Source organism: Papaver somniferum, chromosome 7, assembly GCF_003573695.1.
Source record: "Papaver somniferum cultivar HN1 chromosome 7, ASM357369v1, whole genome shotgun sequence".
Taxonomy (NCBI): Eukaryota; Viridiplantae; Streptophyta; class Magnoliopsida; order Ranunculales; family Papaveraceae; genus Papaver; species Papaver somniferum.
Window position 1 is genome coordinate 96,250,427 of NC_039364.1, and position 15,592 is coordinate 96,266,018.

Genomic DNA, 15,592 nt, shown 5'->3' on the forward strand with positions numbered 1-15,592 from the left:
TATCCTCCAATCTATCACCCAATCTTGTCATGTATAACCAGGTACATGACATAAAATATTGATTATAAACTTTCTCTATAACACACATATCATTCCAAATGGATCTCTCTTTCTTCTTCCTTTAGTTTTGTTATAGAGAGACCGAAAATTGTTTGATCAATCCCTGGACACAAAAGTGTGTGTTAGTCGAGCTTCATACATAATTTGATGTACTATCATGTAAATTCTGGCATGCAAGAGGTTAGTGACCATATTTAAAAATTCATATTCTTAGATTTGTTGTTTCTAGTCTCTTTCATGTTTATTTTTGCAAAGATTTTTCATGATAATAATCTATGTTTGTTTTACGTTTAGGCAGATTTTCATAGTGAAACCCGTAATATCGATTTTGAACAATAATAACCCATTCCAAACTAGTTGTTTGTCAATATGTTCAGCATTATCCTTAAATGTTCTTGTATGCAGGATATCAACCATATCGCCAAGGATTAATTTTAATATCTGTCTGAGCAACATATATGCTATTTCATTATTCACAAGAAAAAAAATAATATTTTCAGAAATTATTATAGAATCCAACATTTTATGTGCACATTTTCCCTTCTTTTTCTTCTCTACCAACTTTCAATTTTGTCATGGCAAGTGTTCTTCCCCAAGAAAGAAATTTAGTAGTTCTTTCTCCCTATCCAGATTCCCTGTCATTAAAAGTCCAAACCAACCCTAGGTACTAGTTAGTCTCTGTGGCAACTCAACCCTAAATCTGAAGCACACAGAGATGAAGAATAAAGAAGTCGCGTGTCTTATGTGCTGTTAAGTCCCGCAGTCCCCTTCTTCTCCTTCAAAAACTCACAAGAACTGAGTTTCATATTTAAAAAATAAAAAAGTTAATTAGGAAAGAAAAAACAAAAACTTTAAACAGAAAAGAAATTCTCACGAGAAAACCCCCAAACATAGAAGGAAAACAAACATTTGGAAGAGAATATTGAAAACCCTATATCGAGTCATTAGCCTAGTTAGTAAGTTCGCGAATGATTCGCGAATCATTCGCGAATTTTTCCGTATCACGAATTTTAACGTATTATTCGCGTACGTTTGCAACTTCGAACCCAAGTCGCGTATTATGTGACATTCCCGGATTATTCGCGAACTGTTCACGAATTTTACGTATTCCGAATGATACGTCCGCTTAATTCGCCATAAATTCTTTAGCTTTTACTTTTCAAGGACTCCATTTTTTGGGCTTTACTGCCTTCCGAGCATACACGACCGAATATTAGACGTGTTGTAATTTTTATGAAACAAAAACGACTGAAGAGATTTGAAGGTGAAGGTGAGAGAGATCTCAAACTCACTAACCAAGCATCTAAACCACCATACGACGTCCTCTTGGATAACTAATGTTGTATATATTATTAATATCATCATATTAAGTTTATTTTTTCTTTAAATAACTCACACATATGCATAAAAATTGGTCTATGACCTTATAAATACAAATTATTTGTTATATATAGATACCGAATTTTCAGAACCGAACTCACATTTATAAATCGAATTATACACGTACGTATGCCGTTCCGAATTACTGACGAATCACGTCCCGTTGACCGAATTTTGGACCGAATCTGGATTTTACAAAACCGTATAATACTCGTACGTTTGCCGTTCCGTATATTTACCGAATCCCGAATTGCTAACTAGGGTCATTAGGTGAGCCGTGTGGTACTGTATTCGGTGTTCAGCTAGCCAGTATATATAGTTAATTGCCGCAACATCATTCATCAGTTACATAAATAAAGGCTAAAGGGCAGTTAAAGTAATTGTGACACAAATAAATTCGATAACCATAGATAGATAATAAAGTAAAAAAAAGAAAATCAAAAATAAAAAAAATTCCTCTTTTTGATTTTTGTTTTCCTCTTCCTGTGTCTCAAAAGCAGGGTTTGGGTTTTCAGTTTAATCTCTTTCTCTCTTCTTTCTCACTTAAACAACACAAAGGACTGGAGAGAAAGAGAACAGAGTCTTATTTCTTTTGGGCCGGATTTGGTACTTTTTTTTTTTCGGTTAGATTTCTCTCCATTTCTTCTTCCATCATCATCATCATCCCGTTCCGTCTCTATCTATTTTTAGGCGTTTCTTAATTTCTTTCTTCTGTAACCCCTTTTTCGAAACCTGGCGCTATATCTCAGAAGTCGGTTCAACAAACTCTACAATCTTTCTGATCTATACTCAGTTTCACCCATCACATTTATCATTTCAACTTTGATTTTCTCGACAAATCTCTCTATTTAAACAATGCAAGAACCCAAGACTAAATCATCGAAAAATAAATCCCTAGTATTCTTGATTTAATGGATTCTTCAACTACACCTGATACTGCTAAACCCTCAGAATCATCATCATCTCGTCAACCTTTGGTTTTTGAAATCGATCTTAATGAGATCCCTTATTCCTCATCATCAACACAGGAAGACCCTTCCGTCTTCAGTGCTACGCCGCCTCTACTGGATGCAAATGAAGTCGTAAGAAGTGTACATGGTAATCCTAGGTTAGCATTTAGACCGCCTACTGATTTACCAGCTGATGTACGTGGTGTACCATGTGTTTGTGGCCGAGCTGAAGCTAGAGGTGGTGTCCTAGTTTGTGATGGTTGTGATAGATGGTTTCATTTGAGCTGTTGTTCAATGCGTTCTCGTCAAGCTATTGTTTTAGAAGATTGGATTTGTTCTTCTTGTTTAGGGAATGGTGTTGGTACTAAGAGATGGAACTTGGGTTGTGTTTCAAATACCGTTACTGTCGCCATTCCTCCTCCTCCTCCTCCGACGACTAAACGTACTGCTGTTAGGCCGCTTTTGGATATCAATTCTTCTCCTCCTAGAGATGAAGATGTTGAAGAGTTTGAACAACATTCTAGGTATGCCCCCTTTCTTCTTGTTCTTTTCGTTTTCTGCTGATTTGGGGTTTCTTAATTTGGTGCTACTTGTTTGAATATGAAGTTTTTCAACCAAAGATTTCGCCTTTATTTAGTGATTTTCTTAAGTTAGCTCCTTTTAGTAGTGGGGTATGATCAAATTCTGCCAACACCCTGTGAATATGATAGATATTATATACAATTTGAAAACATTGAGTTTGGAGGTGAAAGTGTATACTAGAAGTAGAAAGGTTTTTCCTTTTTCTTGCATTAGTTGCAGAAATTAGTCCAAGTAGTTATATGCATGTTCCATGCAAGCAGGTCATTGTATAAGTGGTTGGGACGTTGTCAACTGCTTAGTCTCAAAGCTCAAACATTTTGATAGACTCTTATAAACCAGTTCTCCACTTTAGGGTACCACAGTTTCTAAAGATTTACTACAATATTAACAGTAACAAACCCTAAGAGATTGATCCTTTGGAAAGAGGGGAAAGTAATCAGGATATGGGGGTTTGTAGTGGGGTTCCATGATATTATGCATGCAGGGCATCTCATAGGTGCTTTCGCTGTTAACAACAACTTCTTGAAAGCTCGAGCATTTTGATAAAGGACTAGTGGCATATACTTCTAGCTAGGTTCAAGGGGTAGAATCATATTAATCAGTACTCCATCAGTACTGAATATTATTAACTACATTCAGAATGTGTGAAAGCTTCTAGGTTTAATCTATTAACCTATCCAAGGGATAAGTGAACAAGAAAAGACATATTTATTATTTCAAGCATATCTGCATTCGAAGTGAATCGAGCATGCAAACATGGATAGCTCTAATTTGCTGTGTTTTAAGACTTTTCATGTAGCACAAGTTTCATTGGCATTATAAAATAACCACCAGACATTTGAAGGGCCTTCATGTGGAATTCTTTAGTTCCGATCATCATGATCAAACAAGTAGTTTTACATTGAGAGTCACCTTATGCTTGTGTAGTTCCCAACTCCAGAGGTTGTAGCCTTGTAGGAAAATGGAGAAGGATAGTTTATGGTGTTAAGTTAGGTATCACCACCAAGATTCTCATGCCTGCCATTTTGGCAGCTGTCGTGCACTCATGCATAAGCTGGCAACTAGGAAAAGTTTTGCTGGTTCGTTCTCTAGGATGTTGTGACATTGAATCCTTGCGTGTTAGACATCATTGGTGCAACTATTAGCCCTTCAGTTTGGGTTGATCATACACTTGGGGAACTAGCCGACTGATAAAATGTAAAGCTGAAAATGGTTTGGCTGGTTAAGCAGAGGAGAACAAAGATGAATAGACCTCATAAAACTGAAGACTTCTTCCTAGAACTACGAATGTTCATTTCACTACTTTGTTAAGAGGGCGTTATAGATATTTCCCAGTAATCATAATGTTCGAAATTTTGTTTGGTCAAGGGCTCTCTTGAATTTTGATTGCTATGATATGCATATTGTGTATGTGATGTAGTACGTAATATTTTAGGATCTTGGATCTGTTAAATTCTTTTAGTTATTGTTTTATATGGTTGGTCTTAGACCATCAAGTGTGCACCTAGGTTTCTTCTTAACAGATTAATGAAGATACACATTTAATTACAAGTTGCAACTGTAACTAGTGATTGGATGGTTTCTCACCGTGTGTGTTATTTTCCATTTGGCTAATACCGTTGGGAATACACAGTGCCTGTGACTTATCACACAAGAACAGCTGATGTTTTGAGTAAACTGGAGCTCCTGTTTCACGTGGCAATGACATTTAAAAAATAATATTCAGCTAATTAAAACTCAGGAGATCACTGGTTCTTCTATCCGTAGCAGTTAATTCATGTAAAATTTGTTGTAGCATGATTTTTGGTCTGTGGTTAATATTGTTGTTGATTGCTCAAACTTCAAATTTTCGAGTTTGATTTGTCTTGTTACACTTTGTAGGATGCGTACTCTGGGTGATACCCATATTAGTGGTTTTCCGTACGGTACTCCTGTGAAATATCCGATCTTGTGGCATCCAAGTGCTGCTGTACAAAGAGAATCTGGCATAAATTCACACCCCATCAAATTAGCTTCTGAAAGGTTCTTAAACCGGGAACTGACTATGAGTAGGAGTTGGGAGGAGGCAGATTTGAACCCCACTCCTATGAGAAGATTTAGGAGTACTAATTCCTTCAATTCACCTAGGAGAAAGGAGCTTGCTAGACATTCAAGAACTAATAGTTCTGCAGATAATCGAGAAGCTCTGAGAAATAGTCGAAGTGGGGATTTTTCCTCTGATGTTGAGATTGTGGAACCTCATGCCCGCAATCTTGGGAGAAGCGCAAGAATTAGGGAAGCCGGACAGGGGGAAAATGGTGGCTCTGAGTCCGATCGACCTAATGTGAGATGCATTTTCTTCTCATCCTTATATAAATACATTCCACCTGTAATTCTTAATCCAATGGAAACTAGGTTACTGGTTCTTCGTTCAGTTCCTTTTTGTAATGTTATCATGGTAGTCTAGTCATGCTTTTGTGCTAATTCGAGTTCTTTCAGCTCATCATACATGATTTTGTTTGTGATTTCAGAATGGACTTCCCGTACAGTTTGAAGATCTCTTCCTTACCTGTTTGGGGAAGGTTGATTCTCGACCATCATACCATGATAGGAGTCATATCTGGCCTGTTGGTTACAGATCTAGTTGGCACGATAAGGTAACTGGATCTCTTTTTGTGTGTGACGTACTGGATGGTGGAAGCTCTGGACCAATCTTCAAGGTCAGACGATGTCCTTGCTCTGCATCAGTTATACCTGATGCATCAATAGTCCTGCTGAGACAGATTCTTGGTCAGTCCGAAGCTGAAAGCAAAGTAGAAAGTGAAATAGTCATTTTGTCAGACTTGAGCGATACCGAGGACACCGACATTCAGGTGCTTCTTTCCGATCCTTGTCCACCGGAGCAAGATCTTTTATCATGTTTCGCAGTCAGTACCCTTAGTGAATCTTACTGTGTTACGAAAGATATTTTCACCCCACAAACCAAGTGCTTAGTCCAAAAATCCGGTGGACTCTTCTCTAGTAAGTTGGGGTTGCAGGATGAAGTTGGTGAGTTTTTTGCTGAAGGAAGGTCATCATCTTCAGTGTGGGGTAAGGTCTCCGAGATGTTTGTTGAGGCCTGCCGTGAAGCCTTTAAGAAGACTTGCAGTGTTCAGTTCTGTTGCACCCATGAGTCAGATGGTACGAATTCTTGGTCAGTTATAGATGCCAAGGACAGAAATGGTGTTGGTTCCCCGTCCAAATTCTGTGACATGTCTGGTCCCAGGCACATACCCCGTGTAGTTCAAAGTTTAGATGAGCTTGAGATGATGTGCCAAGAAGTGGAGAAATGGTTGAACCAGGACAGGTTTGGACTCGATATGGAATTTGTGCAGGAAATGATTGAACAGCTTCCTGGGTCCGATGCATGTTCAGAATATGAGTTCCTGACTAGACGAAGTGAGTACTCTAATTTTGAAGTTGTTGGAAATGGGCTACTTCATGCTAAAAGAAAGGGTCTGTTTCAAGGTATGGAATATGGAGAAGCTGCAGATGGTTTGTTTGGGAAAAGTAAAAGGCTGAAGCAGAATATGGTTCAAGACCTTGGTATCAGAAGACATTTTCCTCATGGCAAGCCGTTGAGCTCAAAGCTATCAACAGAGCTGGTTGGTGATGTTCTACAGGTATGTGTATTTCGGATCTTAAGTATCCAAGTGGCGTAGGCTGTAATTTGGATGTAACCCCAGTTTGCCAGACTCTTTTATCTTACCTCTTTCTGGTTTTGTTTTATGTTTTTTCCTTATCCTTATTATATTTTTATTTTTTATGATTAGGTGTATGAGCTACTTTGGCGTTTCAATGATGTCTTGGCTTTGAGGGAAACCTTATCTTTTGAGGAGCTTGAAGGGGAGCTTATAAATCCCTGGTTTCATGATTTATCTTTTATGGAGAAACTTGAGAAGGGAAATCAGGAAAATGCAGACCTCGTGTTGCATAGTAGTCACGGTATGGTTGGCCATAATGTAACCCCAAGTGGTGAACCAAATTCTATAGTTTTAGGGGATCTTTCACCAAAGTTCATCAAAGTGGACACAGCATCTGAAAAAGAAGCTGCACAAGCTAAACTAGCTTCTCATACTTACTATAGGTGCACAGGGGTGGCTTTGACTAAGGTACATAGATCTTTGCTGAATTTACTGGTAGGTGAGCTCCAGGCGAAAGTTGCTGTCCTTGTAGATCCCAATTTTGATGCTGGAGAGTCAAAATCGAGGCGAGGGAGAAGGAAAGACGCAGACAAATTGTCAAGTTTAAGAAAATTGAAGATTGATATGCTCCCAGTGAATGAGTTAACTTGGCCTGAATTAGCCCGTAGATTCATTCTAGCTTACTTATGTATGGAAGGCAACCTGGATTCTTCAGAAGTTTCATCTCGTGAGGATATAAAGGTGTTCCGTTGCCTACAAGGTGATGGTGGGATGGTTTGCGGCTCATTAGCTGGAGTGGGTGGAATTGAAGCGGATGCCCTGGTAAGATTATATCACAACTTTACTCTTTGTCCAACTATCATGTAGGCTAGTTCTTATACTATTTCTGTTCGCATTTGAGTTTCTAAGTTATAAAGTTCTCTGGTATGGATTTGTGAAGGGCATAGATTGCCATCTTCTTATTAATCGGTAGGATAACGTTGATGAAGTTTGTCACCACTTCTTCTAACCGGCAAATGAGTGTGTTCTTTGCCCGGGCCACCCCAGCTAAGCTTAATAGCGTGGTAAAACACTTTTGGGAACAAAGTCAACTTAGCCCAAGGTATTTGTGGTCTGGAGTCTCTGGACATCTATGAGCCTATTCTTGTAACCTAATTTAAAGAGAAAGTTATGGGACTTACATTTGAAACAAGTAATTAGTGAGACCACGGATTTGTGTTTCAATGAGCTACACAGTTTAAGGATTCAAGTACGTAGTAAATATGATGATGTGTATCATCTGGCATGGCGGCTCTACCACGCCATGCCTCCATATTTAAGGTCCCATCGCCCCACCCAGACAACATACAATCAGCCTTACCCCATCAAATGACCATTTGGCATTTAAATGCATTTTGGTAGCACATTATCTATTTTTTTCAAAATTAAATCAACATGATAATCAGAATTCTCGCCGAGTATCACTGTGGTTGGTTCCTTTTTCTTTTTGCAGCATATTTACTGTAGTCTCTGTTGAGATTACTTTTCCTGTATCTCAATAAGAGCCTAGTAGGGTATACAATGGTAGTTCGTGAATTATTGTTTTGTCATAGTCAGGAATGTCTTAATTAGTCATCTCTCTAGTCTCGAGTACATATTATGAAATATTTTTGGATTAGTATTTGACGCTTATGGAGCTAACAGCCAGGCTAGCATACAAAAGATCTGCGATAAATCAAAATTTTTTGCTCTGTTTTTTTGAGACCATTGCTCGAATACCATAATCTGAAGCCGTGCTAGGTAAGAACTATAAATTCTTTAGCGATGCGAGTCTACATTAGAATATTGTCATGTTTCTTTCATGTTCATGCCGTTTTTCCTTTCTCGTATATTTTGTTTCTTTGTCGTTTCTAAAGGCAAAGTCAAGGAAGTAGTGTGTAGAAGATTGAAGTAAAGTTACGTAGCAGCTCGATTTGGCGGTAAAATACCCCACATATTGCTAAATGCAAGAGTGAGTCAAGTCACTCTAAAGACCTTACAAGTAAGGGCCCTAAGTCACTCTAAAGATCTTACAAGTAAGGACCCTACAGTAGTAAGTTCCATTTAATGTAAGGAAACTGATTTGTTGCAGTATGGGCTGTCAGAAACTTAATGCTGTATGGCCGTAGTACCATACTTGGGTTTTCACTTGTCCTTATGTTATATTCCAAATTTGTTCTCAGCTTTAAGACTTTCCTAGTGATAGATACCTATTTTAGGGGAGCACTCATTTATTTGATTCTCAGCTACTTGCAGAGGCTACAAAGCATATTTTTGGGTCCCTGAAGAGAGAAAATGATATTTGGTCAATGGAGTATATTGATGAAGTTGATGCCCCTGAAACCATCGTTACTGAAACCAGCAACGAGATTCCAGAGTGGGCAAAAGTCTTGGAACCTGCAAGAAAGCTACCCACAAATGTTGGAACCAGGATTAGGAAATGTGTCTACGAGGCGTTGGATAGAGGTCCGCCAGAGTGGGCGAAGAAGATACTGCGACATTCTATTAGTAAGGAAGTATACAAGGGCAACGCATCAGGGCCTACAAAGGTGCTTTTCTTTTTGAGTGTATATAGGGAAATTTTCTTCTTCAGATTGCTTTTTCTTATTAATCAAGTCTTCAGTTTTACTTCATTTTTGCGGAGCTACACAAAAGTTAAAAGAAATAACCAATTTATTGTTTCATTTTTGAGTTGGCAATGAGCTCTTTTTTTGCCAGCTTGTTTTTGAATCTATATTGATCTTGTTTATCGGATACGCAGAAAGCTGTTGTTTCGGTGCTGACACGTGTGGCTGACGAAGTTTCACAGAGGAAACCTGTGGTAGTAAAAAAGGAAAGACGTGTCAAAACAATGTCTGATATTGTCATGAAACAATGTCATTATGTATTGCGCCGTACTGTTCTTGAAGATGAGGCAAAAACGTTCTGCAATTTGCTTGGAACAACCTCACTAAACCCTAATGCTAATGAGGATGATGGCATTCTTGGATATCCTGCAATGGTATCTCGTGCATTGGATTTTAGAACCATTGACTTGAGGTTAGCAGTAGGCACTTATGGTGGATCTTACGAAGCTTTTCTGGAGGATGTACGTGAGGTATGTTGATTCCTGTCTTACTTCCTGTGAATTAAAAAAAATACTTGGCACCAAAGCTCATCATAGTCTTGTATAGACGAGAAATTCTAAGGATGAGTTCTAGGTTCTAACTTGTATTGTTACTAATATTTGCTCTATCAGGTTTGGCACAACATACGCACTGCTTATGGAGACCGTCCGGATTTGATGCTTTTAGCTGAACAATTATCTGGAAATTTTGAATTGCTGTATGAAAAAGAGGTGTGATTATTTTCCATTGGCCAATCTTGCAATCTGCTTGTACATCCATTTCCTGTATTACCTTGTTAATTTACTTTACGGTATATTCTTCCAAACAGGTGCTTGATCTTGTACAGAAAATTAAGGAGCATGCTGATCCCCAATGCTTAAGCCCCGCACTAAAGAAGGAAATAGATGAGTTTCTGTGTGGCAAGGAGATCCCTAAAGCTCCTTGGGACGATGGTGTCTGCAGACTCTGTGGCATTGACAAAAGTGATGAAACTGTGTTACTGTGTGATCATTGCGATTCTGAGTATCATACTTACTGCTTGATACCTCCTCTCCTTAAGATTCCCATTGGAAACTGGTATTGTCCCACATGTATTGAAAGTGGTGAAGTAAAGGCACCACCCGATACTCACGTCATTCATCAGCGTAGACAGAAGAGATATCAAGGTGAAGGAACTCGTATTTTCTCAGAGACACTGAACAAGTTAGCTGCTATTATGGAAGAAAAAGAGTATTGGGATTGTAGCCTGGAGGAGTATGTTTGACACTTTATTTTTTATTGTCAAATTGTCCTAAAGATGTTCATTGCTAATATATATTTTGTGGCCACGTCATTGTTGCCCTATATTAGTCAGGTTATTTTATTTATTTCTACGATTAACTTCTTACTTAGTTTTAGAAAATTAGCAAGCGAAAGGTATTCTTTTCGTGAGTGTTTCCTAGCATATTACAAAAATGACCTCCCTTGTTTATAGAAACTGATAACCATTTCAACCTTTTGCTTGGTCTCACTTCTCCAGTGAAAGTTTTTGGTCCCGACTACACCATGTTGTTTCCTGCTAGTAGTAAAGATGGATTGTTCAGCTGCGAACAACAAAATGTTGAATATAAGTCCTGAATTGTTTGATCAAAACTCTGTAAGCAACTCAGAAGTTAAAAAAGTGTTAATGTCAGTTAATGGATGCTCATTTTTCTTCTTCTGGTAGATCTGCTTAGGGCCTTTTCAGGGCACTTGTTGTGGCTAATTCACTTTTATCTTGATGTAGAGGGTCTTCTTGCTGAAGTTTTTGAGCGACGAGGCGTTGACTCATCTGTTGTTCGTGAACACCTTGATCAATGTGCCGAAATGTCGGCTGATGTGCAGCAGAAACTGCGTTCTTTTTCTACAGAATTAAGAAACCTAAAGTATAAAGAAGAAGTCCTCACAAAAGAAAGCAAAGTCGCGCTTAATGGAGTTGGTGAAGCTGGAAAAGAAGGAGTAGCCAGTATGCTGTTGAGCCTTAGCAGGGGTAGCGGTCAACACCAAACTTCTAATAATAGTTACAACTTCTGCTCACCCTTCCCTGGTATGATTCAGCTTGATGATGTTGCCGAGGAAAATGATTCTAACAATGTGAACAATAATTCTAATTGGTCATTCGGGAAGAGCAATTCAGGGGATCATTGTAATGGAAGTAGAAACTTAAGTGTGTTGGCTGCAGATAGTGATGGTCAAAAGCCAGATGGTCTTTCAGTTCTGGATGACAATCTCGCACTTGAAAGTCTTTCCCCAGATAAGGCTTCTAAGAGTAGTGAATCAAACAAACACAGCGAGGTACAGCTACCAGCTCTCCAGAAAAAACAAGTAGGTGACTTGAGAAAGGAACTTGCAACAGAAAGTACCATGAGTGAGAAACATGAAGTTGGTACGGAAACCACTGATTGTGTGCAGCCCATGTTTGAAGTTCTAAACGAACCACGAGCCTACAACCTTGAGGTGGACTCACTCAAGAATGAGATTTCACATATGGAAAACTCAATTGGAGTCTTAGAATCGCAGCTTCTTCAGCTATCTATGCGTAGGGAATTTTTAGGTAGGGACAATGCTGGTAGACTTTACTGGGCTCTGAATATGCCAGGAAAATGTCCATGGTTGGTTGTTGATGGTAGTACACCAGTCAATAGTACTCCAGATGATGCGAAGAGCAGCAATGCAAAAGAGCAGGTTCTGCCAGGTATGGAGGGTTCAACTTCGGCTTGCGGCTATGAATCTCATGATGGAGTTCTTGGGTTTTCGTCATGGGTTTCCTATGATTCTGATGTAGAAATCCAAGAACTTCTTGGATGGTTGAATAGTAGTGATCCAAGGGAGAGAGAGTTGAAGGAATCGATTCTGCAGATGCACAGATTGAAGTCTCAGTCCTCTCAACAAGCTGGAAATCCTATTCTTAGTGACTTCCAAGTCACTGGGTTGAGGTCTTTTGATGGTGGAAAAGATGGAACTTCTCTTGCAACAAAAGCTTCAACAATATTGGAGACGATGTATGGTCCGTGCATGGACCCAGAAACCTCTGATACCATCCCAAAGAGGCGGGGTAGGAAGTTGAAAGCAACTTCTGATGATAAAATATATAGGTGTGAATGCCTAGAACTGGTCTGGCCTTCCAGACCCCATTGTCTTACTTGCCATCAGACCTTCTCCACCAACTTGGAACTTGCAGGGCATAATGATGGGAGGTGCAACTCATTGTCACCAGCCAATGATGAAGGCAAGGAGACTGATGATCACACAAAAGGGAAAGGGAAAGTAAGCACCAATCGTGAGGAGCATGCAAGTGAAACAAGCAGAATTGATGCATCGAAGAGTGGAAAATTGGACAGTAGTTCTAGAGTGATAAAATTTCAAAAGAAGGAAATGGTTTGTCCATATAACCTGGAGGAAATAAAAAAAAAGTTCATCACCAATGATTCCAACAAGGAATTAGTGAAAGGAATAGGACTCATTGGTTCAGACGGGATTCCATCCCTTGTCCCATCCACTTCTCTGTATCTCCATGATCCAACACTAATTTTAAACATTGCCCAACAGAAAGAAGCTGAAAATGGTACTAGGTGTAACGCTCTGGAGGTGGTATCTCAACAGAAAAACAAGACTGTATCAGTTGATAAAAATCCCACGGATTCTGCAAAAAGAAGTGCTAAGAACAGTCTGAAGGAGGAACAGCCAAAAGGCAAGTCATTGGTTTCAGAAAATTCAAACAAGAAAGGCCCAGAATCTTCAAAGAAGAATACTCCAGCACCTAAGGCTCCCTGCTGTGTAGTGCCTGAACGTTCATTGAGACCTGTGGTGGGAAAGGTTACTCCAATTTTAAGGCGGCTCAAAAGTAACTTACTCGACATGGATGCTGCTCTTCCTGAAGAAGCACTGAGGCCACTAAAGTCTGACCCATTGAAAAGATCTGCTTGGCGTGCATTTGTTAAATCTGCAGAGTCAATATTTGAGGTGAGCTTGTCTATTTCCTTTCCTTTTTCCTAAAATGGTTGACTTAGTAGGTTATAATTACAGTTTTGAAGAACTGTCATTACATCATTTTTTAACCAGTGGTCAATTTCCATTCCGGTTTGTGTTATTAGCAGATAATAAGAAAATTTGGTAAGTGCTGTAGAAAAGAATTTACATAATGTATACTTGGCCACTGTTGAGCAATTCGTAACATTAGATTTCAAGAGAGCTTTAGTTTGACATCAATAATTTATACATTCCATTGTTTACGTATTATCACGATATGTTATTTTTTTTTTCTGCAAGTATGTTGATGAATAATTTTTCTTCAATTTTCCTTCTTGCCATAATAAAGTGAAAGTTTGTTTTGATCTTTCAGATGATTCAATCAATAATTGTATTCGAGGACATGATCAAGACGGAGTACTTGAAGAATAGTTGGTACTACTGGTCATCTCTTTCAGCTGCTGCAAAAACCTCCACAATTTCATCTTTAGCCCTTCGCATATACACACTTGACGCTAACATCATTTACCAGAAGAGTCCACCAGATTCAGATGCAAGTCCTCCTACTACAGATACCAATCCAAGGCTGAGCAAGAAAAGAAAGGATACAGAGGGTAGATCTTAGACACATAGAAACCAGAATCAAATCTAATCTTGGTTGGTGGTAATGTGGTACAGCAGTATTGCCAACTCTGTAAATTTGTTCAATCACCCTGACCTCTTGGGCAAGCACATCAAAAGGTGTACCCTTTCAAGGCCGTGGGCAGTTTCCACTGCTGTTGTCTGCTTGTGTGTATATAAAGAAGGCAAGTTTGACCCGCTAATACAGAAGTCCGGATTATAAGGCAGCATGAAGTAGTTAGTTTTACATGGGAGAGTAGGTGTTGCATTGACAAAACACAGGTGAAGGAGGGTACAGTTTTGAACTTAGTCGACAAAGGGGGTGCTTTAAGAGATTACGCGGTCATATTGGGGGGATATATAGAGAGAAACAGAAGGAGATAGAGAAAGAGAGAGTGGATGAAGCAGGGATAATTATTGTCTTCTCATTTCAGATGATCCGTATACCCATACAACAAAAGAATCAATGTAAAAAAAGGAAGGATGAAACTGAGCAGGTGTAATCAGAACATGTTTAATTTTGTTATACATGTTTCACTTGCTCTCGTTATCTCATTGACTTGTTGTGCTCCATATGCTTTTTATGTTTACTCCGTTCTCTCTGAATCCAAGTGTCTACTGCTGTTATCAGAAAAGGGTTCACCGGGTTGTAATATTTGGATTCATACTAGAGATGTCTGCCAAAAGAGAAAATTAGAGAACAATGCTGCAGCCACAATGAAGGAATACTTGGAACACAAGAAGTTAACTTACTCCCTGGGAGTTATAAAATTGGAAGTATTTTGAGCTTAGGAAAATACTACTTCCTCCGTAACTTTTTAATAGGCCAGTTTTTTTTTTTGAGAAAATTAAGGAAATTAAGAGAACTAATTATTGAAAGTGGTCCTCTAGACACTTGTCAATAAAGGAAGTGAAGTGAAATGGTTCCCATAACACTTGTCATCGAAAGAAGTTAAAAGAAAAGTAGTCGCAGAAAATTAAAGTAACATCAATCGTTGATTATAACCCAGATCTGCAACATCTTGTTCTTGCTTCAAGCTCCCTACAAGTTTCCTTCATTACACCAACCAAAAAAACTCCATAACCTTTTGGTTGTGTTGATTATAATGCAGAATCTGCGGGTCATCAATCGTTTCACAAGCCTGTTGTGACATTTTCACCTACTTGCTTGCACACTGCCTTCGTGATTTTTGATTCAAGGATTCTTACTCTTCTGTTTTTGATGGAAGGAAACGGGTAAATCTCTAACCGAGTCACCCTTTCAACCAAAACCAGTTTTAGAAAGAAAACGCAACAAGGAGTTCCTTTTTATTCACCCCAAAACTTGCTTTTTCACCACTTTCTGTTCACATACATCCTCAAGAGGGTTTCTACTTGCCATTTTCAGACCACCAGGCGTCGTAGGTCTGCGTTAGCCCGGACTTCACATACGAAGTTTAAATTGTGATTGGTTGTTCTCTTTACCAAGTCATTCTAAATGGAGACAGTGTAACCAGGATAATCAGTCATTCTCGACTATCCCAAGTTCTTGGGGTAGAATTGTTTTCGTGTTCTTCCCTTAGGAACATTCATTAATATCTTTGTGGTTATTGTAATTATCTTAGTTGGATAGTAACATGAATTTAATTAGGGAGAATTAAAGTAATGAATTTCGTCTAAGGACGCTTTCGAGAAAAAGAACAACCTTGCGAACAGGTCAACCTTGTGTTCCTAAAATATATAAGTC

At 38.8% G+C, this 15,592-nt stretch overlaps 1 protein-coding gene across 1 annotated transcript; it reads left to right on the plus strand.

Moving 5' to 3' along the window:
• Window positions 1–1,913: 1,913 nt before the first annotated feature.
• LOC113294951 (methyl-CpG-binding domain-containing protein 9-like) lies at window positions 1,914–14,618 on the plus strand. The gene is made up of 10 exons (XM_026543318.1): window positions 1,914–2,914; window positions 4,854–5,295; window positions 5,483–6,613; window positions 6,764–7,456; window positions 8,899–9,201; window positions 9,414–9,749; window positions 9,891–9,989; window positions 10,088–10,512; window positions 10,974–13,239; window positions 13,619–14,618. Exons 1-10 carry the CDS (start codon window positions 2,352–2,354, stop codon window positions 13,868–13,870), a joined length of 6,510 nt encoding a protein of 2,169 aa, XP_026399103.1. The 5' UTR covers window positions 1,914–2,351; the 3' UTR covers window positions 13,871–14,618.
• Window positions 14,619–15,592: the final 974 nt, after the last annotated feature.